Source organism: Podarcis liolepis (genome assembly GCF_965112155.1).
Source record: "Podarcis liolepis genome assembly, chromosome: 4".
Taxonomy (NCBI): domain Eukaryota; kingdom Metazoa; phylum Chordata; class Lepidosauria; order Squamata; family Lacertidae; genus Podarcis; species Podarcis liolepis.
The window spans coordinates 88,613,080-88,639,432 of NC_139558.1; the positions used below are offsets into that span (position 1 = coordinate 88,613,080).

Sequence of the window (26,353 nt, forward strand, 5' to 3'; positions counted from 1 at the left end):
CTTGGGAGCTGTATGTGATGACTAGAGGTGTTCTGTTATTTTCTTTTTTGGGTCTGTCTTGCAGCAAGTTCTCTCTGGGTATCAGTCTGGCTCTGTTGATCTGTTGTCTAACTTCATCTGCTGGGTATTTTAGTTCTGAGAAGGTTTGCTGTAGATCCCTTAGGTGAGAGTCTCTGTCTGTAGAATTGGAACAGATGCGGCTGTAACGTAGTGCCTGGCTATATACAATGGACTGTTTGGTATGTTTGGGATGGTAGCTAGAGGCATGTAGATATGTTTGTCGGTCAGTTGGTTTGCGGTATAAGGTGGTGTCTATGCGCCCATCCTGTATTTTTATAGTAGTGTCCAAAAAATGTATTTCTTGCATAGATTGATTCATTGTAAGGTTGATTGTGGGGTGAAAATCATTAAATTTCTGGTGAAAGGTGTCCAGGGTCTGTTGACCATGTGTCCAGATGATAAAAATATCATCAATGTATCGCAGGTACAAGAGAGGTTTGAGTGGGTAGGAGTTCAGGAAACGTTGTTCTAAATCTGCCATGAAGATGTTGGCATACTGTGGGGCCATGCGGGTGCCCATTGCTGTGCCGCTGATCTGAAGAAACAGGTCATCACCGAATTTGAAGTTGTTGTGGGTAAGGACAAATTGGCAGAGTTTGGTGGCAAGGTTCGCTGTGGTTTTATCTGATATGGTGTTCCTTATGGCTTGTAAACCATCGTTGTGTGGGATGTTGGTGTACAGAGATTCCACATCCATAGTAGCTAGTATAGTGTTGTTGGGAAGATTATTTAAAGATTGTATTTTCCTCAGAAAATCTGTGGTGTCACGTACATAGCTGGGAGCATTGATGGCATATGGTTTCAGAACAGAGTCCATATAACCGGAGACACCCACTGTAACAGTGCCAATACCTGAAATGATGGGGCGTCCTGGATTTCCTGGTTTGTGTATTTTGGGTAGAAGATAGAAAGTTCCTGGTCGAGGTTCTGTTGGTGTGTTGGTGAGGATCTGTTCTTGGATGTGTGGGGGTAGCTCCTTAACAATCTTGTTTAGTTCTTTCTTGTATTCTTGTGTGGGGTCTGAGTCCAATTTTGTGTAAAAGGCGGTATTGGAAAGTTGTTTGTGAGCCTCCTGAATGTAGTCAGTTTTGTTCATGATGACGACAGCTCCACCTTTGTCTGCTTCTTTAATTATAATGTCTGGGTTGTTTCTGAGATTATTTATGGCTCTCCTTTCAGCATGGTTTAGATTTTGTTGTAAGTGATGGTGTTTTCTGGTCACATCTGTTTGGATTCTGTGGCGGAAGCAGTCAATGTACAAGTCCAGTGTGGTATTGCGTCCCTTAGGAGGGGTCCATGTGGAGTCCCTTTTTGTGCAACACTTTTTCGGTGGTAGTTGGTGGTCCGTGTTCTGTTGGGAGGGTGGTTGTTGTTCTCCAGTGGGTTGAGAGGCGTTGTGTTGTGAAGCTGATGTTTGTTCTGATTTGTCTTGTTGTTGTGTGTGTTGAAAATACTCCTTCAGGCGTAAACGGCGGAAAAATGCTTCCAAATCCCCGTAGAATTGAATCATGTGTGGGGATTTGGCAGGGCAGAATGACAGTCCACGTGAAAGGACTGATTCCTCGGCTGGGCTGAGTGCTTGTTGTGAGAGATTGACAATATTGTTGATCTTGTTTTGATTAGTAGCCTGTAGGTTGGAAAGGTTGGAGAGTTTCTTGTTTTTCTGTTTTTTCAGTAGCTCCAGTTGAGAGTGGTAAATGTTTTGTTTTTCCTTTTGAAACTCTTGCCAAGCTTGGTGGTTCCTGATAGAGTTGTCTAATACAAGGAGTTCCTCCTTTATTAGCTTCTGTTTAGAGTAGAGAACGCTGATCAGATGTTTGAGCAGCTTCTTAGAGAAAGTGTTGCATAGTTTTCTTGCATATTCAGTGGGATATGTGGATTGTAGAGGGTTCTTAATTCTAAGACCCTTGGGTATAATGTCCAGGTTCTTGCATTTAGTAAGAAAGAAGATATCAGTCTGTACCTGTGCAAGTTTCTTGGTGAGGTTGATGGACTTCCATTTCATGCGGCTCAATGTGGTGCCTTCCATGGTTCCAGTAGTAGATAGGTAGCCGTGTTGGTCTGCCATAGTCAAAATAAAAAATTCCTTCCAGTAGCACCTTAAAGACCAACTAAGTTAGTTCTTGGTATGAGCTTTCGTGTGCATGCACACTTCTTCAGATACACTGAAATAGAAGTTGCCAGATCCTTCTATATAGTGAGAAGGTGGGGAGGGGTGTTACTCAGAAGGATGGTGGGAATGGGAGATAGGCAGATAGCTGGGAGAGCCTATTGACGACTCTTAACGACTGTAATAGGTCTTACAGGAAAAGGCAAGGGGTGAGAAGGTGAGAAATGGTTTAGTTATGTATAGTGAGATAAGAATCCAATGTCTTTGTTAAGCCCAGGTCTTTTCATGGTTTTAAGTTTGGTAATGAGTTGTAATTCAGCAGCTTCTCTTTCCAGTCTGTTTCTGAAATTCCTTTGTAGTAAAACAGCTACTTTGAGATCTTGTATAGAATGTCCTGGGAGATTGAAGTGTTCTCCTACTGGTTTCTCTGTTCTGTGATTCTTGATGTCAGATTTATGTCCGTTTATTCTTTGGCGTAAGGTTTGGCCTGTTTGTCCAATATAGAGAGCTGAAGGACACTGTTGGCATTTGATGGCATACACAATGTTAGACGATGAGCAATTAAATAGTCCCGAGATGGTATGTGTGATGTTGTTGGGGCCAGTAATGGTGTTGTCCGGGTGTATGTGGCAGCAAAGTTGGCATCTGGGTTTATTGCAGGCTCTGGTGCCAGTGTCTGTGTTAAGTCTGGTTGTAGTATTATTGTGGGTTAGGAGTTGTTTAAGATTGGGTGGCTGTCTGTAGGCAATGAAAGGTCTTCCTCCCAGAGTTTGAGAAAGAGAACTGTCATTGTCCAGGAGAGGTTGTAGATCTCTGATGATGCGCTGTACTGTTTTAACTTGGGAGCTGTATGTGATGACTAGAGGTGTTCTGTTATTTTCTTTTTTGGGTCTGTCTTGCAGCAAGTTCTCTCTGGGTATCAGTCTGGCTCTGTTGATCTGTTGTCTAACTTCATCTGCTGGGTATTTTAGTTCTGAGAAGGTTTGCTGTAGATCCCTTAGGTGAGAGTCTCTGTCTGTAGAATTGGAACAGATGCGGCTGTAACGTAGTGCCTGGCTATATACAATGGACTGTTTGGTATGTTTGGGATGGTAGCTAGAGGCATGTAGATATGTTTGTCGGTCAGTTGGTTTGCGGTATAAGGTGGTGTCTATGCGCCCATCCTGTATTTTTATAGTAGTGTCCAAAAAATGTATTTCTTGCATAGATTGATTCATTGTAAGGTTGATTGTGGGGTGAAAATCATTAAATTTCTGGTGAAAGGTGTCCAGGGTCTGTTGACCATGTGTCCAGATGATAAAAATATCATCAATGTATCGCAGGTACAAGAGAGGTTTGAGTGGGTAGGAGTTCAGGAAACGTTGTTCTAAATCTGCCATGAAGATGTTGGCATACTGTGGGGCCATGCGGGTGCCCATTGCTGTGCCGCTGATCTGAAGAAACAGGTCATCACCGAATTTGAAGTTGTTGTGGGTAAGGACAAATTGGCAGAGTTTGGTGGCAAGGTTCGCTGTGGTTTTATCTGATATGGTGTTCCTTATGGCTTGTAAACCATCGTTGTGTGGGATGTTGGTGTACAGAGATTCCACATCCATAGTAGCTAGTATAGTGTTGTTGGGAAGATTATTTAAAGATTGTATTTTCCTCAGAAAATCTGTGGTGTCACGTACATAGCTGGGAGCATTGATGGCATATGGTTTCAGAACAGAGTCCATATAACCGGAGACACCCACTGTAACAGTGCCAATACCTGAAATGATGGGGCGTCCTGGATTTCCTGGTTTGTGTATTTTGGGTAGAAGATAGAAAGTTCCTGGTCGAGGTTCTGTTGGTGTGTTGGTGAGGATCTGTTCTTGGATGTGTGGGGGTAGCTCCTTAACAATCTTGTTTAGTTCTTTCTTGTATTCTTGTGTGGGGTCTGAGTCCAATTTTGTGTAAAAGGCGGTATTGGAAAGTTGTTTGTGAGCCTCCTGAATGTAGTCAGTTTTGTTCATGATGACGACAGCTCCACCTTTGTCTGCTTCTTTAATTATAATGTCTGGGTTGTTTCTGAGATTATTTATGGCTCTCCTTTCAGCATGGTTTAGATTTTGTTGTAAGTGATGGTGTTTTCTGGTCACATCTGTTTGGATTCTGTGGCGGAAGCAGTCAATGTACAAGTCCAGTGTGGTATTGCGTCCCTTAGGAGGGGTCCATGTGGAGTCCCTTTTTGTGCAACACTTTTTCGGTGGTAGTTGGTGGTCCGTGTTCTGTTGGGAGGGTGGTTGTTGTTCTCCAGTGGGTTGAGAGGCGTTGTGTTGTGAAGCTGATGTTTGTTCTGATTTGTCTTGTTGTTGTGTGTGTTGAAAATACTCCTTCAGGCGTAAACGGCGGAAAAATGCTTCCAAATCCCCGTAGAATTGAATCATGTGTGGGGATTTGGCAGGGCAGAATGACAGTCCACGTGAAAGGACTGATTCCTCGGCTGGGCTGAGTGCTTGTTGTGAGAGATTGACAATATTGTTGATCTTGTTTTGATTAGTAGCCTGTAGGTTGGAAAGGTTGGAGAGTTTCTTGTTTTTCTGTTTTTTCAGTAGCTCCAGTTGAGAGTGGTAAATGTTTTGTTTTTCCTTTTGAAACTCTTGCCAAGCTTGGTGGTTCCTGATAGAGTTGTCTAATACAAGGAGTTCCTCCTTTATTAGCTTCTGTTTAGAGTAGAGAACGCTGATCAGATGTTTGAGCAGCTTCTTAGAGAAAGTGTTGCATAGTTTTCTTGCATATTCAGTGGGATATGTGGATTGTAGAGGGTTCTTAATTCTAAGACCCTTGGGTATAATGTCCAGGTTCTTGCATTTAGTAAGAAAGAAGATATCAGTCTGTACCTGTGCAAGTTTCTTGGTGAGGTTGATGGACTTCCATTTCATGCGGCTCAATGTGGTGCCTTCCATGGTTCCAGTAGTAGATAGGTAGCCGTGTTGGTCTGCCATAGTCAAAATAAAAAATTCCTTCCAGTAGCACCTTAAAGACCAACTAAGTTAGTTCTTGGTATGAGCTTTCGTGTGCATGCACACTTCTTCAGATACACTGAAATAGAAGTTGCCAGATCCTTCTATATAGTGAGAAGGTGGGGAGGGGTGTTACTCAGAAGGATGGTGGGAATGGGAGATAGGCAGATAGCTGGGAGAGCCTATTGACGACTCTTAACGACTGTAATAGGTCTTACAGGAAAAGGCAAGGGGTGAGAAGGTGAGAAATGGTTTAGTTATGTATAGTGAGATAAGAATCCAATGTCTTTGTTAAGCCCAGGTCTTTTCATGGTTTTAAGTTTGGTAATGAGTTGTAATTCAGCAGCTTCTCTTTCCAGTCTGTTTCTGAAATTCCTTTGTAGTAAAACAGCTACTTTGAGATCTTGTATAGAATGTCCTGGGAGATTGAAGTGTTCTCCTACTGGTTTCTCTGTTCTGTGATTCTTGATGTCAGATTTATGTCCGTTTATTCTTTGGCGTAAGGTTTGGCCTGTTTGTCCAATATAGAGAGCTGAAGGACACTGTTGGCATTTGATGGCATACACAATGTTAGACGATGAGCAATTAAATAGTCCCGAGATGGTATGTGTGATGTTGTTGGGGCCAGTAATGGTGTTGTCCGGGTGTATGTGGCAGCAAAGTTGGCATCTGGGTTTATTGCAGGCTCTGGTGCCAGTGTCTGTGTTAAGTCTGGTTGTAGTATTATTGTGGGTTAGGAGTTGTTTAAGATTGGGTGGCTGTCTGTAGGCAATGAAAGGTCTTCCTCCCAGAGTTTGAGAAAGAGAACTGTCATTGTCCAGGAGAGGTTGTAGATCTCTGATGATGCGCTGTACTGTTTTAACTTGGGAGCTGTATGTGATGACTAGAGGTGTTCTGTTATTTTCTTTTTTGGGTCTGTCTTGCAGCAAGTTCTCTCTGGGTATCAGTCTGGCTCTGTTGATCTGTTGTCTAACTTCATCTGCTGGGTATTTTAGTTCTGAGAAGGTTTGCTGTAGATCCCTTAGGTGAGAGTCTCTGTCTGTAGAATTGGAACAGATGCGGCTGTAACGTAGTGCCTGGCTATATACAATGGACTGTTTGGTATGTTTGGGATGGTAGCTAGAGGCATGTAGATATGTTTGTCGGTCAGTTGGTTTGCGGTATAAGGTGGTGTCTATGCGCCCATCCTGTATTTTTATAGTAGTGTCCAAAAAATGTATTTCTTGCATAGATTGATTCATTGTAAGGTTGATTGTGGGGTGAAAATCATTAAATTTCTGGTGAAAGGTGTCCAGGGTCTGTTGACCATGTGTCCAGATGATAAAAATATCATCAATGTATCGCAGGTACAAGAGAGGTTTGAGTGGGTAGGAGTTCAGGAAACGTTGTTCTAAATCTGCCATGAAGATGTTGGCATACTGTGGGGCCATGCGGGTGCCCATTGCTGTGCCGCTGATCTGAAGAAACAGGTCATCACCGAATTTGAAGTTGTTAAATTTAAGTCTCAGGTTAGGAGAATCCCACTTTCTATTTTTGCGGGGGGTGGACTTTTTTATCCAAGCCTGCAGTTCCCTGAATTCACAACTATATTTTGATTTGATTTCTTAGTAAGTCCTTATGGAACCAAATTCCGAAAACAGAAGATACGAAACGAGGAGAAATGCAAGAGCAAAAGAACCGGTAGCCAAATCTCGGATTGACTGGCAGCGAACTAAGGGAAGATGTATATTGTTTGATAGCGAGGAAGAGAGTGATGAAATTATATCAGCATCAGAAAAAGAACTTGAAACCAGTTCAGATGATGATTCAGATGAGAGAGAGAAAGGTGAACCCATACACAATGAGGATAAAGATGAAACTTCGGTGAACACAGGTGGCCTTCCAGATGTTGAGACAGGTGGTGATTGTTCAGCAGGAGAGGACGTAGATGAAGAAAGCATCAACCTTGGGAAACGCAAGAGATCTCGGAGAACCGTACTGTATGACAGCGACGATAGTGACAATAGCGACATTGTTAGAAAAGTGATTGCCAAACGCAGTTGCATAATCGATGAGAACGACTTGTCCACTGAACACACATCACCTGCAGAAAAAGAAGCAAAGAGAAAACAAGGCAGGCTAATGAAACTGCAGGAACTGTCCCAACGACGATCTACTCGAGCTTCCGGCCTCAGTGAATGTCATGAGGTACATTTTTTATTCATTTGCAGAATGTATTGTGGTGCTTGCTGTTCTCGTGCAGATTTGGTGCTCGTGAGAACTTTCATTGGAAAATGCTAAAAGTAAAAAGGAACTGCTGCTACCTATTGCAGGAACTCATACAGTATACTACTAGGCCCAGTCCCTGAACCAGAAATAATCTTGACTTGGCTCTGGTATTGTTATGGCAACAACTTTACTGAAAACAGGAAGGTGACTGCCTTGCATTTTGGCTTCTCTCTACTTCCCAAGCTAGGACAAGTTATCTGAAATTGTACAGGCACCTTTTTACATCAAGGCAGTGATGCCAATTCAATTGTTGAAAGTAGCCATGGTCTATTACCCTACCTTGGGTGGTAATGGGTGTTTGGGAGTGGTTTGCCAGTGCTTTTAAAAGTGTGTGTGTATAAAATATGCTTGAAACCACTTGAAGCATGTGTTGTGTTGAGCTCTTTCAATTAATTTTGTTTGATTTGCTCATTACAGAAAGCTGAAAGTCTGTAAATTTTGTTAATAAGCCTGATTTGAAATGAGGGTTGAATAATTTCAACTGCAAATATATGAAATGATCTGGACCCTGCACTCATCCTCTGATGCCCTTCTTCGTGTGCCTCCTCTGCAAGAGGTCGGGAAGGTGGCAGCATGAGAACCAGCCTTTTTTGCACTGGCTTACCGTTTGTGGAATGCTCTCACCAGGGAGGCTTGCCTCACTCCTTCATTACGTATCTTGAGGCGCTGGGTGAAAATGTTCCTCTTCTCCCAAGCCTTTGGCTGATTAAACAATTATGGCCTTTTAAACTGGGGTTGGGGGTATTTTTTTGGTTTGTTATTATGTTATATAATTTTGTGTGTTTATATTCTAAACTGCCCTGTGATCCTTGAATGATGGGCAATATGGAAAGTTAGTTATTAATAATAATATGTTATGGTAACACAAATGAATTTAAATAAAGGATTCAAATAAGCCTCTGCTTCTTAATGTCACTAGGATTCTGAAGAGGATGTGATAATAGAAGATGATTCTTCCCATTCATCTCTCACACCTGCTGAAGTCAGTGATGCATCTGAGGTTGACAGCATGAAAGATTTCATAGTTGAGGAGGAGGAGGAGGAGGAGTTGGAACAAGAAAACTCTGAGGAAGACAAGAGCCAGTCACAAAAGAAAAAGCAAGCTATGTCAGGCACATGGCTGCAGAAGTGCTTTCCATACTGTAAGGTTAAAATAAAAATCCTGTAAACATCATTTATGTAGTGTCACAATACAATATTTATTAGAGCCCCACCAAACATTATTTTTTCCATGTAGGTAACTCATGTAAATAATCAGTCTGACAACCATACTGATATTTTTATTTCTTACAGTGGCCCATGTTGATCATTTTGTCCATTTCCAAAGAGTTGTAAAGGCGTTTCTCATCAATGCAGTTGATAATAACTTTTTGATGTCATTATATGGTAAGCAAATGTGGATTTTCTTAATCAAAAGGCTTTTTAATCACCTTTTAAAATTATTATTGAAGCAAATAAGTGTGTTACTATACGTAGCTTTGTGAAACTAACCAAGCATATGATAATTTGATTTCCTTCTCTTTCCAACAGAGGGGAGAAGAAAAAAGAAGTATGCAAAAGAAATGTTGACTTCCCTTCGCTTCTTTGACAATGATTTTGTTCGACCTCGTCTTGACAATTTAGTGGCGAGAAGTCGCTGGACACAAAAATATACGGTATTGGGGTATTGTTCAATGTTCTTATAAATGACTCTGATGAGGTGGTGCCTTTCCGATGTGCAGATGGCTTGAAGCTGATAGGGATAGCTAACACCATGTTATAGAAGATAGCATCAAAGTGATACTGGCAGGCTGGAACGCTGGACTGAAAACTGATGGGAATTGGAAGAGGATGTATTAATTATATCTACTTCTCTATAGACCAATGTATGTGGGTTAACAAACAAAGAAAGGAATATGACTGCAAACCTGTATTCAAAGTGCAGGGCTTAGCAGACTCTCCGATGGGGAAAACCACTGAGCCTAGGGCTTGCCAATCGGAAGGTCGGCAGTTCGAATCCCCGCAACGGGGTGAGCTCCCGTTGCTTGTTCCTAGCTGTTGCCAACCTAGCAGTTCAAAAGCACGTCAAGTGCAAGTAGATAAATAAGTACTGCTCCGGCGGGAAGGTAAGCGGCGTTTCCGTGTGCTGCTCTGGTTTGCCAGAAGGGGCTTAGTCATGCTGGCCACATGACCCGGAAGCTGTACGCCGGCTCCCTCGGCCAATAAAGCGAGACGAGCACCGCAACCCCAGAGTCGGCCATAACTGGAGCTAATGGTCAGGGGTACCTTTACCTTTAAACCTTTTCTTTATCCTGTGTCAGCTGTGTGCAGCAGCAGACTTCCTTCCGCCCGTCTGTGCAGTTAACAGACAACACACTGAAATAAGTTTGTAATTTTTTTACTTACAGATTTAAGGTATCAGTTATGCATTGTACTATGTGGCAACAATGGAAATTGCAGACAAAAATATTATTGGGTAGAACTAGAACAATGTTGCACATCCTCCTTCCATGGCTCACATTGTGAAGGAAGAGAATGAGGAAAGGAAGAGAAGGAACACGTCACTTCCTCGCAGGGGGTGAGGGGGCAATGACCTAACTGAGCCTACTCCAGAAATTAAGAGCTCTGTGGTCCTTAGCCAAGCAGTTGAAATTAAACAGATAAATATATGAATGTTTAGTATTGTTGAATTGCAATAGTTGATTCTGTGGAACAAGTGACCAGCAAAATTTCCAACCGGATATCTTTTTTCCAGAAACGGGTGGATAGTTATCCTGACATCCGCATAGTTGAGGGAATTGGAGAGGACCGTTCCTGTCAGGCCTGTGAACTGCAGAGGCACTGTAGGTTCACAGTGATTCTGTCAGGGAAATCATACGATCGTGAGACAATGCAAGTAGACGACTTCATGTCAGATGACAATCAGGTAAATTTTGTTCCCAGGCTACAAAACTGCTAAGAACTAAAAAGTTAAAATGCATTGCAGATTTTTTTTTGTGTGTGTGAGATGTTGATGTTAATATCTCATGATTCTTTTTAGTCTACTTTTGGGTAATGGGTTTTTGGCAGTGGTTTCAAAGATTTCTGTTGCTTGTATTAGTGGCTAAGTATATAATACTTGAAAATCCCAGATGGCTATGAGAAATTTCCTCTATAGTGCTTATTTATGAACAAGCTGATCATTATGATATCCTTAAAACTACATTCTATCAAGAAGTATATAGCAAGCTTTACTAAGAATAATTGATGTCTATATGCTAATTAATATACTTGCAAATAATAATCCTGACATAATTTTTTGGGTAATTTTATTTTTTTTAAAATTAGATTCATCTTCTCTGTGTGTATATCTAGATCTAGATATATAGTGTCAACAAGATACAGTGGTGCCTCGCAAGACGAAATTAATTCGTTCCGCAAGTTTTTTCTTCGTGCGAGTTTTTCGTCTTGCGATGCACGGTTTCCCATAGGAATGCATTGAAAATCAATTAATGCATTCCTATGGAAACCGCCTTCAGACCAGGTCCGGGGACAGTCTGTCCCCCGACCTCTTCTGAAGGCTGGGGGGGGGGGACAAGGGCTTTTCTTCCCACCCCCAGTATTTTAAAAAACCCCGGGACAGCGGAGGACTTCTCCGCTGTCCAGGGCGATTTAAAAGCCCCTGGGAAGGCAGGCAGGGGGGACAAAGACTTTCGCCCCCCGCCAGCCTTCAGAAGAGGTCCTGGACCTCTTCTGAAGGCGGACGGGGGGCGAAAGTCTTTGCTACCCCCCGCCTGCCTTCAAAAGCCGTCCGGGACAGCGGAGAAACGCGCTGCCTTTCTCCGCTCTCCTAGGAAGGCAGGCAGGGGGGAGCAAAGACTTTCGCCCCCCGTCCGCCTTCAGAAGAGGTCCTGGACCTCTTCTGAAGGCGGACGGGGGGCGAAAGTCTTTGCTACCCCCCGCCTGCCTTCAAAAGCCGTCCGCGATAGCGGGAAGCGCTTCCCTGCTATCCCAGACTGCTTTTAAAATGCTGGCGGTGGGGAGCAAAGCCTTTCGGCCCCCGCCGGCCTTCCTGGACCTCTTCTGAAGGCCGGAGGGGGGGAAAGGCTTTGCTCCCCACCACCAGCATTTAAAAGAGGTCCCCGGAGATTTCCCTATGGGCTTTCGTCTTGCGAAGCAAGCCCATAGGGAAATTCGTCTTGCGAAGCGCCTCCAAAACAGAAAACCCTTTCGTCTTGCGGGTTTTCCGTCTTGCGAGGCATTCGTCTTGCGGGGTACCACTGTAGTTCAGGCGGTTAGATCATGGCGCTGATAATGCCAAGGCTGCAGGTTTGATCCCTATATGGGGCAGCTGTATATCCTTGCATTGCAGGGGGTTGGATGAGATGGTCCTCAGGGTCTGAGTTCCAACTCTACAGTTCTATCTGTTAGAGAGACCAAGGCTTATGGTATAACAGTAAATGTATACTTGGCCTATTATTTATATGTGAAAAATTATCCCTAAACCTTGATCTTCAGAATTCCCTATAAATCGACAGTGCTTGGGTTGGTTTGACTATATGTGTAAACTGATCAATGGTTTATCTGACTTCATATATAAACCAAGTAGATAGTCTTAGATAGTTGTACAAATAAGCTAAGCATGAGAACTGAATTGGTGCACTCCAGAGGCTTTGATTTTGCAGTGTGAGAATTATATACTTCCAAGAGTATTCGGTCAAACTCCAGTGGTGTGTTGACAATATCTGTTGTACATATGTGCAGTTTTAACTGGGCTAGTGTACCCGTGGGGCTCCTAATTTCATATTCCCTAACTTTCTCAAGCAGAGTGACTCTTTAGATTTACACTGGTGTGACTGTTCTACTGTATAAACCTAGGCTTTGCAGTGTTTATGTTCTATAACCAGGGTTTTTTTTAAAAAAAAAAACATTCCCTTGCAATTCAGCTAGTGTTGAACAGGGTATGCTTTGTGAATTACAGGTAATAAGTGCATACCAACAAAGATTTAATCCTTTTAATTTATTATTTCAAACATTTCGCAGCCCCAGTGGCACTGGTATTAGAACTGATTAAAGCAAGTGATCACCTCTGTGCCTTCCTGAATTGACATTCTTAGGGTAGCAGTGGAAAAAAAGGGTCGGTTTTCATTTATGCCAGTGATGCCTTTGGAAAAGTGGCGAGCGTGGAAGTTAGATTCAGTTAGATATCGATAAATGTCCTGCTCAGGTTTTGTCATACCTTACTTGTTTAATTGATGAGACTATTGCATTGCCCATTATTGCCCAAGACCTGCCCAGTAAAAGAAATTTCCTTTTAATAATACAGGAGTTGCAGATTGGCATTGTGTGTAGTAACCGTACTGAAGTTTATCACAACCTGAAACATTTTAAATACAAGCTGTATCAGAATTGCTGCTCTCTAATGACAAGCAATGGATTCCAGGATGCACCAGTCAAAGATACAGTGTACAGTGTTTTCACACAGCAGAATAATGAAGGCTGGATTGAACAGGTACAGTAGAACTGATTGTACATAAATTCTATTGTTTTGAAAGCAGGGGAAATTAATAATCAGTACAGCACTTAGTATTTTGTGGACAGAACTGTAGGCCATTCAGGTGTGGAGGGTGAAGAAAGTAAGAGGGTAAATTTAAGTGCTCATAAAGTGCAGTTTCAGGAAAAGTTGACTGAAAGTAGCTCCTGCTTTGAAATTAGTCCAGCTGTACCTCCTATAATGATTAATGTGATCATATTTCTGCAGGGAATATATTTACCAACATAATAATTACCCAATGCCATGATCCTAGAAAGCAAGCCCTGTTTTTAAACCAATGAGATTTTGTTTAAAAGACTACAGAAGATTCTGGACTTGTTTCCAATATTGTTAGTGTGTCATTTTGTGATTAGGCAGTGAACAAAAGGATAAAATGAGAGAGGGAGCGTTGCATAGAGGTTGCTGCATCCTCTCTGATCCTGGCAACTGTGCCACTTTGTTCAGACTCCTTGCTGGGCTTTATTTAACCTGCTAAAAGTATGCCATCCTGCTGCTTTCACTACTTCAGCAAATTTAAAGACTAGAGTACAGCAGTTTGCTTTTTAAAAAGCTTTCTATAGCAGACAGCTTTATATTATTAAAAGAAAAAAATTCCTAGGGGTCAAGATTACTCCTTTCTGGGAGAATTTTAAGACCAGCTGTAGCAGGTATTGCAAAAGGTATATTTAGATCAATATAGGCAATTGTGGGATTTGTCTTGCATGAGGCTCATCAATAAAGTTTCCAAGAGAGCATGAGTTACATCCCTTTCACACTTGTATACAAGGCATAATTTTGACAGGCAATCTTGTGTGATGGAAAGAAGATGTTACTATCAAAATTGTGCACTGTGCTGCTGTTAAAGCAAGGAATTCATTAGTGATCTGAAACCAATATACTGAAACCAGTATAGAAGCTAGGTTGTTGACTGGGACACCCCACTGCCAACATGCAGTATAAGGTTTCTGCTGAGGGAGCTGCACTGGCTGCCAATAGGCAACCACAGGCATAGGCAAACACGGCCCTTCAGATGTTTTTTGGGACTACAAGTCCCATCATCCCTTGCTAACAGTACCAGTTGTCAGGGATGATGGGAATTGTAGTCCCAAAACATCTGGAGGGCTGAGTTTGCCTATGCCTGGGCTACCAGGTGCAATTCAAGGATTTGCTTTTAGTATTTCAACATTTTGGGGCCAGATTACCTAAGTGAACGCCTTGCCACATCCATCCCTGCCGAGAAACTGCGCTCCTCAGTTGGGGCACTACTAAGAGAGAAGTACCTAGCATTTTGACATTTTGATGGCTTTTGAAATACATATTTGTTCTAAGAAGGCTTTCCCTGAAGTGTGGCCCAATCATTGTGTGGAATAATAATTCTACAACTGTATAAATGGTTTTGCTGCTTTTAGTTTACTGGGTTTCTAATCTTTTTTTTATTACTGCACATTGCTTCAGTAACTTTTTAATTGGTTTATAAGTGTGCAAATGAAATTTAAGAGGAACATAAAAAGTTCCACCTTTAATTTAGGTCTGCTAAAATGATACTTTGTTTTCTTTCGTTTGAAGCAATATTCTGAACTTCAGGAGTACATGGTACGTGCTGAAAACTTCCAAGACGAAAAAAAAGACTTGATGTCATCATTTTTTTAAAAAGGCATCTACTTACAAACGTGCTTTCCCTTGACTGGTGATAGTATTTGAATATCATGCTGTGTTCCAGCTGTTTTTCTTTTTACTGCAAGACAATCAATGTGCCTGTATGTTGTTATGGATACTAATAAGTTAATGTGTATTTCTTTTTCATAGTTCATTTTAATTATCAAAATAATCATCTAAGGACATTTTTATAGTGGAAGTCATCTCTTCTGTGTTCTTGAACACCAGGCAGCTCAGCTTAATGATCTAAAATGAAAAACAGTCTCTGAATAACCCGGGTGTTCATTCAGGAAATGAAATTTTATGCGCAGTGATGCCCAGGTGAATTGTGCCAGTGTATGAAAAATGCTTGGCTTCAATTCTTTTTGAAAAAGGAAAGGTCCACATGGTGAGAAGCCCAAAGGCTGTAATATGCATACTGCTTTCCCAGCACAGTGTTTAAAACCAGCTGTAAACCAGGTACATTCCCACCCCCCAGGACACAGGGCAGTAACAAATTAGCTCTCTAAAACCAACAGGCCATCATTGTTTATGCATCCTGGAGACCCAGAATTCATGGACTTGCATTTAGCCGGCTGAGCGGTAAAAGAAATAAATATCTTTACACTGCTAGCAATATCCGTTTTCCATTTCTGTAGCATTTGGAAGGGAAGATGCTTTACAAGACTGATATGCAGAGGCTTCTGCTCATTCTGTATGACGTAATACCCAGTTGGGTCTGTTTCCATTTTGGAGTCAGGGAATTTGATGAATGCTCAGTTCATCAGCTTGACACTGACTGTTCGGTAGCAGCTTCAGTTAGACTATTGGCAAGTGGAGTCTGCAAAACAGTCTTCAAGTGTGCAGTGATCGTGCTCAGGTTCCGGCAATGCCCTTTTCCAGGATTCACATGCATATACTATTTTCTGGGCTCCCCCACTCCAACAGCCAACTAGTATTCTATAGCTACTGAGCACGCATAGTCCTCATTGGGCTGTTTCAGGTTTGTTTCGCTCACTTTAGTGTCTTCCCCACTGCCCTGTTCATCCTTTTTTTCTCCTCCTGAAAACCGCGGATCTTTCCCAAGCCTGCTGCACAAGGATCCACACTTGGAAAATGAATTTGCTCTTAAGTGTATATGGGATGATGGCCCAGTGCATACTTCAGAGGAGTTCAGAGTTCACTCAGAGCACCCTTCCTGTATATTAACTTGGATAGGTGAGTTGGGCAGCCTTGATATATATGAATTACAGATCAGAGACACATCCAGTTTTTGACTGTGGGCAATATGAAGAGTAGGAAGCCTTTGGCCTCTAATTCAGACATACAGTAAGTTGGGGTCTTTAATGAACAGGTGTGCTTTCTTCCTCTTCAGTAAGCTGAATAGATGGTGTTTCTGCTCTGTTCATTTCCACTGTGTCACCTGTGTGAAAGGATATAGCTCAATGGTAATCTTCTTTTGCGTGCAAAACGTCCCAGGATCAACCCCCAGCATCTCGAGGTAGGTCCATAGGCGCCGACTCCATGGGGCTTGAGGGGGCCCGAGCCCCCTCAAAAATTCATTTGGGGGGCTCTGCCCCCCCAATAATCTCAGGCGCCCCTCCAGCAGAGCGCCACCGCCGCCCCTCCCCCAGCCCAAAATGCACAGGGTCGGGCTGCAGCATGCCTTCTGCCCTCCCTCCCGAGCAAAAGCTCCACCCAATTTCCTTCGGAGCTGATTAATAGGCGCCGCACGCTCTCCCCTATTCGCTCACGAGGAGGCGGCACCACTTTATTTGCATATTCATGAGCTTATTTATTATTCATGAGCTTTCCTGGGCCCCCCCAATATTTTTTATAAGTCCGCGTCCCTGGGTAGGTCTAGGAGGCCCCTATCTGAAACCTTTGGGAGCTGCTGCTAGTTACTGTGTGCAATACTGAGCTAGGTGGACCAATGGCCTGACTTGATTTGAGTCAACTTCCTGCGTCTATTATAAGTTTGGGCTTCAGATGTGAATGGAAGCAGTGATAATCCAGGAACAAACCTTCCTTTTGCTTGTGGGCTTCATAGTGGCATTAGTTTGGAAACAGAACATTGGACTACCTGGATCTTTAGTCTGATCCTGTAAGGTGATTCCTATATGTTCATCATCTACTCGCCAGGTGAGCCCCAAGTCACCCAAGTGCCACCACAGCTCTTATCAGGTACAGCAGGGCAGCAGCAGTTAAGGGGGTATGAAAGGCGAGGCTAAGGGACAGTGGGAAAAGCAAGTGCACAGACTCTCTGTGTGCAACTCCTTAATGCGCTCAGGTTTATTGCGATGAGTAAAAGTCTAAAGTTTGGGTGCAGTGTTAACATTCTTAAGGCTCTGGTTTGCTTTAACAGCTCGGCTGTGCCTGCTGTGTTTGACAAAGGTGTTCATAAGCCCCACCCATGTTTGCACTTGGTAAATAGAAGCATATTAAGTGTAAGGAAACGGAAAAGATATGAATCAAGTTCTCTTCGCATAAACGTGGGAGTTTTCGCACCTTAAGAGAGCAAGCCATCCTCTGATGCGATCAAGTTTCTCCTAGCTTTTGAATTACAGAGGAAAGCTCCCCGTAATTCTTGTCATGGTGTCTTTCTCTATCCTGACACGCTACCTTTTCAAAATCAGCCATAATTTAGGCTTGCACTCTACATAAAGCTGTACAATAAACTATTCTTTCACTATTTCCCATCCGTCTCTTGCCTGCCTATTATTTGTTCCCCTAACCGCTTCATGCATTTGGGGTTGACTTACCAGTTAACAAGGAGGGAGGACAGAGGCTTAACACTGATTGGAAGAGGCTTGTCAGTTCACCTACAGGCACTGTTGAGGCTGGTTGTACCCAAATTGGTTTGGAAAAGGAAAAAACACAAGCCTACTCTCCTTCACAAGTGTCCTTTGGGGGTTAGGTCTTCACCACCACCGAAGCTGAGTAGAGTCATGTACTGTGCTTTTGCATCTACGGGCAGCAAAATCGGTTTCTCAAACAGCTTAGAGGCTGTGGTTGGCTCAGTGGATTAAAAGCTACAGGCCTGCTTTAGGAAACCCTCCTACCTTGCAGGTGGAAGGCTTGCTGCTGCTTCGAATGAGTGTTTCTTCCAAACAGGCTGGGTCATCAGCAATATGATATATGGGTGCACGAAAAGTTTGGGCGGAAAAGTCTTTTCAAAAGCATCTTGTGATTTGTGCCAAACAGCTGAAAAACATTAAATGCTCCAGCGTCTTTTCAGGAAACATATTCTCATTTCAGCAGCCTCCAATAATGGATTTAAAAAGGAATGTGGGTAAACAAGAAGCCTGCTGAAACGTAGTGTTAGAAAACGCTATCACTATGCAAACAGCTTGTGTGTACACGTACATATGCCCACATAATATCATAAGCCCTATAGTTTATGTAATTTATAAAATAATGGCTTCCAATGTTTAAGCACAGTTATCTTGTTTGCTGAAGGTTTGTGGGTTGGGAATTAACGGGCATGGCAGAAAAGTTAATGTGAAATTGCCTGCACCTTTTATCCAGTCTCCACTGCCATCTTCCAAGAGCTTGGCAGAAACTTTGCAAAGGGAAGTCATTTGTGTGCACGCTGCACTTTGTGCTATCCTTCCAGGTGCATGCACTATACCAGTGTTACTATGCCCCCAAAGCACCTGGCAAGGTCCAATTCACATGTAGAGGAGCAGCCTGCTTTCGAAAGGCTATGGCCGCTTTCTGGTGGCGCGTAGATTTGTGTCGCGTTTTACTTCCACGGGCACAGCGTCAGCCTTCTGAAATGCACATGTATCAGCGCCCCCTGATTTGATCGCGAGTGCCCGAGCATAACGTGGGAAAGCGGGCTTTTTAAGTAAACGGAAGCTCCCTGCAACGAGAGGGTTTGGCCGGCAGGGGTCTCCTTGCCCTTCATTTCTGGGAACGGCGACTTTTTCCGCGCAACGGTGCCAGCCTTCCGCCAGGGCTCCCCGTCAGTCTCATGTTTGCTGCTGCTGTTGCCGCCGCTGCTCAGATTCTATGCGAGCACAATGAAATCCTGTGTATCTGCAACCCCCGCGCCGTGCAGTCGTAGCAGCCTGGCGACTTAAAGCACGAGACAAGCGAAGGAAAAGGGGGAGGGGGGAACACTGCAAGCTTTCTGCTCTCTTCTTGAACCGGCAAGTGCAGAGGGCAGGGCGGCAGCAGCAGCAGCAGCGACCACCACCGTCCAGCGCGCTTTGGAGAGACATTGCAACAGCAACAAAAACTCACCAGCTCCCAAGTCTGGGAAGGGATGGAATATACAAATTGACCGAGGAATCTCGCTGCATCGGACGGGTCTGGAGGCGGAGAGCTGGAAGTTTGTAAGTTTCGAGCTGGTTTGTGAATTAGCTGATCGTTGGGAGTCGTGATTTCTGCTTTTACTCCCACCAACTCTTCCCCCCACCCGCCTCCTCTCTCTCCCCCCCGCCGCGTTCCTGGGTGCTTTGCTCAGCTTTTCTGGAAGTAGACAAAAAGGAGCACGAGGATGCGGGGAGGGCTTTTTGCATCGAGATCGGAGCTGGCTTTTTTCCGTGGCACGGGAGGGAGGGACACTTAAGGATCTCCCACCCTTCGGAGAAACCATCTGCCCGTCCGCGTCTCCCAAGCATGGGTTGGATTCATTGGAGAACCGCGTCTGAACTTAATGACACCGGGAACCAGTAAGCCGTCTTGCTTTTCCTTTGACTTAAAAGGAGATACTCTTTGAGCAGGAGCCTGTGCAAAAACAACAACAACCGGGTTTTAAAAGACAGAGGTAGGCGAAAGAGAAAGCAACAAATTTTAAAACTCTCCGGAATCGCTTCTCCCATCCCTCCGGCATCCAGCCAACGCGCCCCATTCCGATCGCTGCTCTCGCGAGCAACTTCAGGGAACCTCGTGTCACCCGTCCACACGACCCTTCCTCCACGCTCGCGCTCACTTTCACGCGTCCCTTTCTTTTTTGCGCTGAAGAGAAGGGTGTGTGTGTGTCTTTCCACACCTTTTTGCCAATTGGCTTCTTCCCCCCCCCCCAAAAAAGCACGCTATCTGCTTATTTATTATTACAAATTCTCCCTAAAATGCATTGCTGTAAAAACTTTGCTGCGATGCTTTTCAGCAAGCCTTAATCAGACCTCGTGGTGGAGGATATTTTTTAAAAAAAAAAAAAAAAGGAAAGGGGGAGGAAAAATAACCCCTATCAGTGGTTTGCACCGCGATTTAAATGGCTGTAGCTTGCAAGTCTGCAGCCGCCCCTGCTGGCCAGCTTCGCCCCCCGCTGCTGAAGTCTGTTGCTTTGCTCGGGGAACCTGCAAAAAGGATGGCGCTGGCGGCGACTTTGTAAAGAGCCCGCTGGACTAAAATCGGGCAAGCGATCTACCCCGGTTTGCAGGAGAGGAGCGCAAGATTCGCAGCCGTTCCGGAGAGAAGAGCCGGTTTCTGGTTCACGTGAGAGTGGATCAACAAGCCCTTTGCAAAAGAGCAGGGGCCTGAGGGTGCGGGGATGGGGGACACGGCTCCCCCCCAAGCCCCGGGTCTCCTGGGAGGCGGCGGCGGCTCGGTGGCGGCGCCGCGGGTGCACAGCGCGATCGTGGAGCGGCTGCGGGCGCGCATCGCCATCTGCCGCCAGCACCACCTGAGCTGCGAGGGGCGCTACGAGCGGGGCCGGGCGGAGAGCTCGAGCCGCGAGCGGGAGAGCACCTTGCAACTCCTCAACCTGGTGCAGCACGGCCAGGCGGCCAGGAAAGGAGGGAAGCACAGCAAGGCAGCAGCGGCCAATGGTCACAGCGGAGGAGGCGGCAGCATCGCGGCTTCGGCTCCTTCTGCGAACGCTGCAGCGCCCCCTCCGGCGGACTACTATCGCCAGCAGCTGATCAGCAACGGGACGACTGGTGGCAGGAGTGGGATCAACGGAGAGCAGCCCGGATCGGCCTCTGGAGGGGAGCAGAGGAACCCCGCGCTCATTGCGGTGAGTCTCGTTCGTTACCTGGTTCCCTCCAAACATGCTCAGGAGCCAGCGCCTTTAGGGTGGTGCCCAGCTAAGGGGGCACAAAATATTTTTTAAAACCTATATTTATTCGGGTACCTACTCGAGAAGATCCATTTTAAAAGTAACTGTACCAAAAGGAATTATTGTAAAAATAAGAAATATTTAGGGGGCGCCAAATTTTGTCCTCAGCTTCATATTAGCAAATTCTGCCCCTGTGGGAGGGGAGTTGCAAGGGCTGAGTTTGGAAGGATGAACCAATGGTCTCTCATATGTGTGAGTTTTTAAAATGTCAAAATCTCATTTTGCATCGCCAACTCTCCCCCCCCCCCCCATTTTTACAAGCTGTATCTCTGCACTTAAAACAGCAGCCTGCCATGTAGAAATGCTAATGGTTGTTAATGAGGGGTGCCATTAGATAGGCTGTTTTGTTTTGCGCACAAGGACATCGCTGTGTTCTCTCGTTCCTGCCATGCCGTCAGCAAGAGTGCAGGTCTCTCCCCTGAGGAGCTTGCAATCTGAAATTTGACATAGGAAATTTGACAGCAGGGGAAGGCGTGGGGAGGGGGTGCAAGCCAGGGCAGTGATCCTTTTAGCAGCCTGTAAGCGCAGACAAGTATTACTACCCCCATTTTGCAGATGAGAAGCTGAGGCAGAGAGAATGGTGGCTCACTTCAAAGACACTTTGGAACAGGCATAGGCAAATTCGGCCCTCCAGATGTTTTTTGGGACTACAACTCCCATCATCCCTGACCACTGGTCATGTTAGCTAGGGATGATGGGAGTTGTAGTTGTAGGGCCAAGTTTGCCTGTGCCTGCTTTGGAAGCTTATTTTATTACGGAGATGCCCACTAACTTAGTTGGCTTTTTAGGAGGGGATTTTGGACACATTAATGGTGGGTGATCTGTTTTTATCCATGGCTATTGCTGTGCCACAACTGAATGGAACCTCCACATTCAGTAGCACTGTATCTATGAATACCAGACACGGGGCAATGGCTGTTGGCTTCATGCAATTTTTTTCCAGAGGGATCTGGCTGGATGCTGTTTGGAACAGGATGCTGAGCTGAATCTGGTCTAGCTGGGTTTTTCTCACACCCTCGCTTCCTGCGGTTGGGAGAGAGGGAGCTACACCTGTTTACTTACTGCCTGCAGTGTATCTGTGGCTTTGGTCGTGGTGGTGGTGAGATTTAAGAACCCCAGAGAAAAGGATGAGAACCTATAAAGGTTAATTCAGCAATTGGGACCCCTGTGTTGGATGAATTCTGCTGGAGATCTGGAAACAAGGGGGGGGGACTGCGTAATCGATGGAAGAGGTGATGACGAGCCTTACGAATGTGGCTGGGCATCGGGTGCTAAGTAAACATGGTGGTGGGTAAGTGATGGGTGAACTGGCATGGTTTGTCTGCTAAAAAGAGAAGCGTTACTTCTGTCTTGCTGGTCTCCTATATGCCTCTGGTTGACACTTGTAAGAACAGGATACTGGAGTAAATATTCCTTTGTTGAGATCCAGCAGGACTCTGGTTAAGTGCAGCCTCCTGCTTGTGGGTCATTACAGTACTCATCCAGCTCTGGGATAGCTCAGTTGGTAGAGCATGAGACTCTGAATCTCAGGGTTGTGGGTTCAAGCCCCACATTGAGCAAAAGATTCCTGCGTTGCAGGGGGTTGGACTAGATGACCCTTGTGGTCCCTTGCAACTCTACAATTCTATCCTTTATTGCTTGTTTCATGGCTGCTTACTTGCATCAGAAATTATTTTGCTTCCGAAGTTCACAAACAAACAAACCCTTCCCAACGCAGCTTCGTTTTAAACGTAGTATTTGGTATATTTTATCCCCTAAAGTCCAACTTAACTTTGGGGTGTGAGGAGCACTCTTTTCGATAAGTGTTTTTTTGTTGATAGGCAAACCACATTACGGGAGAGGGGAGTTTCACCTTGAGAAATCCAGAAGCAAATGTCAAAGCCAGGGGTGGAGAATAGCAAAGTTTGCAGTTTTGTTCCATTTCAAATACAGACAATTAATAGCTCTCAAAACAAAGCTTCAAGAGACCCAGAGGGATAAATTAAACACCCATCGTGTTTTAATGCAGAACAAGCACAATAGGGGCCATACTATAACAGTGATGTGTAAGGCTTGTAGAATTAGACATAGCTTTTGCATAAAGATACTCGAGATATTACTGCTCCCGTCTGCAGCCTGTTGACAGTTTGAGTGACAGGTATAAGATGGTCCCGTTGATTGCAACAAGCCACAGACAGGTGAAGTTTCTAGCTGTGGCATGAGTGGAAGATTGCAGCAGTACAAGACTCAGTTTTGGAGGCTGTGTGCTGGGTATAAAGTAGCATCTTTTATATCTGCAACAGGTTATCTGATGCGTGCAAAATGGACGTTGGGGGTTGCAGACATCTTTCCTCAGTACTTCTTGACACTTCTTGAACTGCCCTAATATATGCCCCATTATTATTATTATTATTATTATTATTATTATTATTATTAACCCTCTGATTATTTTGTTTCACTCCATGAATGTGCATATGGCAATATTGTGGCTTACAATGGCTGTGTTCTGCCTCGGCTGCCAAGGAAGTATGCTTCTGCATTCTAGTTGTTTGGGGTGGCAAACAGGGAGGGTTCTGCTGTGCTTTGGAGTTCCCCTTAAGCATCTCACCGGTCACTGTGAGAACAGAACTTTGGACCAAATGGGCCTTTGGCCTGATCCAGCAGGTCTCTTCATATATTATTCCATGTCTTCCTTGCACCAACATTGCTGGATGTTTTTTGTTCTGCTTCCTGGCTACTCATAATGGCACAGGCCATGTTTTCCATCCATCTTGTGACCGCTGCCAGCAGAGTCTTCAGCGTGGTGACCCCCTACACCGAAGAGCCTTCCTTGAGAATTCTAGCATGCCCTACCTGCTTTTGGTTCTCAGCATCTGCTAAAGACCTTCTTGTTGACCCAAGCACCCCCTGATTACTGACATCGGTGGGTGAGTTTGTTGGGTCGCTGTGCAGATTATAAACAGGTGTTTTGTTACATTGCTTTTTAATCATTTGTTGTACAATTTTTATGTTTTGCACACCACTTTGATATTCTTAAATAGTCAGCAATGTATACGTAAGTGTTTTAAATAATGCATAATAACACAGGGCTGTAGTTTAGGCAGTTCCACTGGTGCAGCACCATAGATGTCATAACCAAAGGTAGCATTCAGTTGCTTTTGCCATGTGTGGAGCTTGAGCAACTTAACTGAATGTCAGTAGCCCATGTGCTTGCACTCTTTATAAAGATTTGAGGAGTGAGGTTATTACCCTTCTGCTATTGTCCATACCAGGTCACTCAACCATTGCTACTGCGTCTTTTCTTCCAGCAGATCAAGATAACAGCAAAAACTGCAAAAAAAAATAATTAAAAATTAGCAGGGGCAATTAGAATAAGATCTATTATTTGATTAACTTCCTAACACTGCTCAGTTTTTTAATCAAAAGAAAGCCTATTGGTTCACCTGTTTTATCTGTGGCAAAAGGACTATGTATTAATTCTGCCATTTGTATGGATTGGGATGCGGGTGGCGCTGTGGGTTAAACCACAGAGCCTAGGACTTGCCGATCAGAAGGTTGGCGGTTCAAATCCCCGTGACGGGGTGAGCTCCCGTTGCTCGGTTCCTGCTCCTGCCAACCTAGCAGTTCGAAAGCACACCAAAAAGTGCAAGTAGATAAATAGGTATCGCTCCAGCGGGAAGGCAAACGTCGTTTCCGTGCGCTGCTGTGGTTCGCCAGAAGCGGTTTAGTCATGCTGGCCACATGACCCGGAAGCTGTACGCCGGCTCCCTCGGCCAATAAAGCGAAATGAGCGCCGCAACCCCAGAGTCGGCCATGACTGGACCTAATGGTCAGGGATCCCTTTATCTTTAAACTTCCAGAACGTACTTTCTATAGCTAACCATCTAGTTCTGTCTTTGGTGCAATTTATTGCTATGGTTGGTGGCTGATGCAAATAAAGATCTGTCTTAACTGGAGGCTTCAGATGCAAAGTGTTGTGTGAACCAGTAACTTATACCACCCAAGCTGTGCCCGAAATTGCAAGTGCCTTTCAGTATACTAGGGAGAAAAAGCCCTACAGGGGCCACACCTGTTAATTCCTCCCTCCCTGGCCATATATTAGGGTGGTGGAGTCACAAGACACCGAAGACATAATAAAGACAGACTTGATTTGGATTCCTTTGCAGGCAGGGAGTGATTGACCTTGTGCTATCTGCCAGCTGCATGCATGTGTTGCTAGCTGGCCTCAGCCATTTGGTGTGGGGCGGTTTGCACTGCTGTCGGGCTTGATAATCACCACCAGGCCTTGAGATAGTGGTACCAACCATGTCAGATTAAAGCACAGAGCTTTAATCTGTGTTTATGCTGTGTTTCCTCTGTTATGGCGGCAGCATATGAGTTAAATGCGTTTAAGCAATAAGAGGCCGGCTGGTCCGCATTTTTAACAAAGGTGCAAAAAAGAAAAGAAGGTAATTTGATAACCCAACTAATTAAAGTTTTCAGGGCTTAAAAGCCTATGCACAGATGTTTTGCCAAGCAGAACTCCGAGGTCACAAGGACCTACAGTAGCCGAAGACATTTCTGTGCTCTTGGTTTGTTTGGGTTGGGTTTTTTTTTAAAAAAAGTTATCTAGCATTGACCTTCAAAATAATCCTACTCCCTTCCTTAGTACAGAAGAAGAAGAATGCACTCTTTTTTCTGAGGACAAAGTTTCCTCTCTAAATACTGGAGAGTCTGGAACACTGTAATTTTGCAGGCAAAACTATACCTAGAGGAATTGCCTCACCTGAAATGTGGCTCTCTGGGGCACCTGGATTTGCAAGCAATTACACAGAACCTAGGACTTGCCGATCAGAAGGACGGCGGTTCAAATCCCCGGGACAGGGTGAGCTCCCGTTGCTCGGTCGCTGCTCCTGCCAACCTAGCAGTTCAAAAGCACATCAAAGTACAAGTAGATAAATAGGTACCACTCTGGTGGGAAGGTAAACGGCGTTTCCGTGTGCTGCTCTGGTTCGCCAGAAGCGGCTTAGTCATGCTGGCCACATGACCCAGAAGCTGTACGCAGGCTCCCTCGGCCAGTAAAGCGAGATGAGTGCCGCAACCCCAGAGTCAGCCACAACTGGACCTAATGGTCAGGGGTCCCTTTACCTTTACTCCAATAGGATGCATTTTTTGTATGCTATTCTCACCAATCCCTTCATTTTTACACACGCTTTCCCTAATAGAATGCATTTCTGTAATCCTTGGTTGGAGAACTGCATCACAAAATGCAGGGAAATGAGAATTTCAAAGGATAACTGTGTTTTTGGTCCTCAGGTTATTTCAAGAAAGTGTGATAGTGTCTGCTTTAAATGCGTACTGAATCAAATTTCTCCTCCATCTCTACTCCCAAGTAAGTGTGTATAGCTTTACGCAGTTGGGAAGGAGAAAGATGTTTTCAGCTCACTAAACAAGTGCAGCAAATTAGTGGTGTTTCTTCATGTGGCTGAGAGGAACAGATGTTTCCTAGAAGGAGGGCAGAGGGATGTCTGAGGCTTCCAGTTTCTGAAACTGACCTTAAATATGTTCTATCACGGCGAGATGTGTTGCGTGAACTCTGAAGAACTTTTTGAATGGTGAGACTCACAGATGAGTGGCAGCTGGGAAGACGTCTAGATTTGTTTTTAAAACCAAAAATAAACAAAAAGGGTAGCCAAGCAACGACGACAGTAACAAAATGGGGCAAAAATAATAATATCGTTCTCTGGAATAGCAGTTCTCAAGCTTTTTCTTCCACTTGA

At 44.5% G+C, this 26,353-nt stretch overlaps 1 protein-coding gene and 1 long non-coding RNA gene across 2 annotated transcripts in view; both read left to right on the forward strand.

Annotated features, from left to right (window-relative positions):
- Positions 1–1,485: 1,485 nt before the first annotated feature.
- On the forward strand, positions 1,486–5,092 carry LOC310705693. Its single transcript, XR_014525455.1, has 3 exons — positions 1,486–1,734; positions 4,758–4,803; positions 4,865–5,092. It is a non-coding gene; the product is annotated as an uncharacterized lncRNA (long non-coding RNA).
- Positions 5,093–14,525: 9,433 nt separating this feature from the next.
- The window catches only part of MAML2 (mastermind like transcriptional coactivator 2), a 161,070-nt gene continuing 149,242 nt past the window's right edge, over positions 14,526–26,353 (forward strand). Inside the window, exons 1-2 of the mRNA XM_083499310.1 lie at positions 14,526–16,053; positions 16,407–20,513. Of these exons, the coding sequence (XP_083355436.1) occupies positions 20,049–20,513 (465 nt within the window). The 5' untranslated portion in view covers positions 14,526–16,053; positions 16,407–20,048. The remainder of the gene's footprint in view (positions 16,054–16,406; positions 20,514–26,353) is intronic.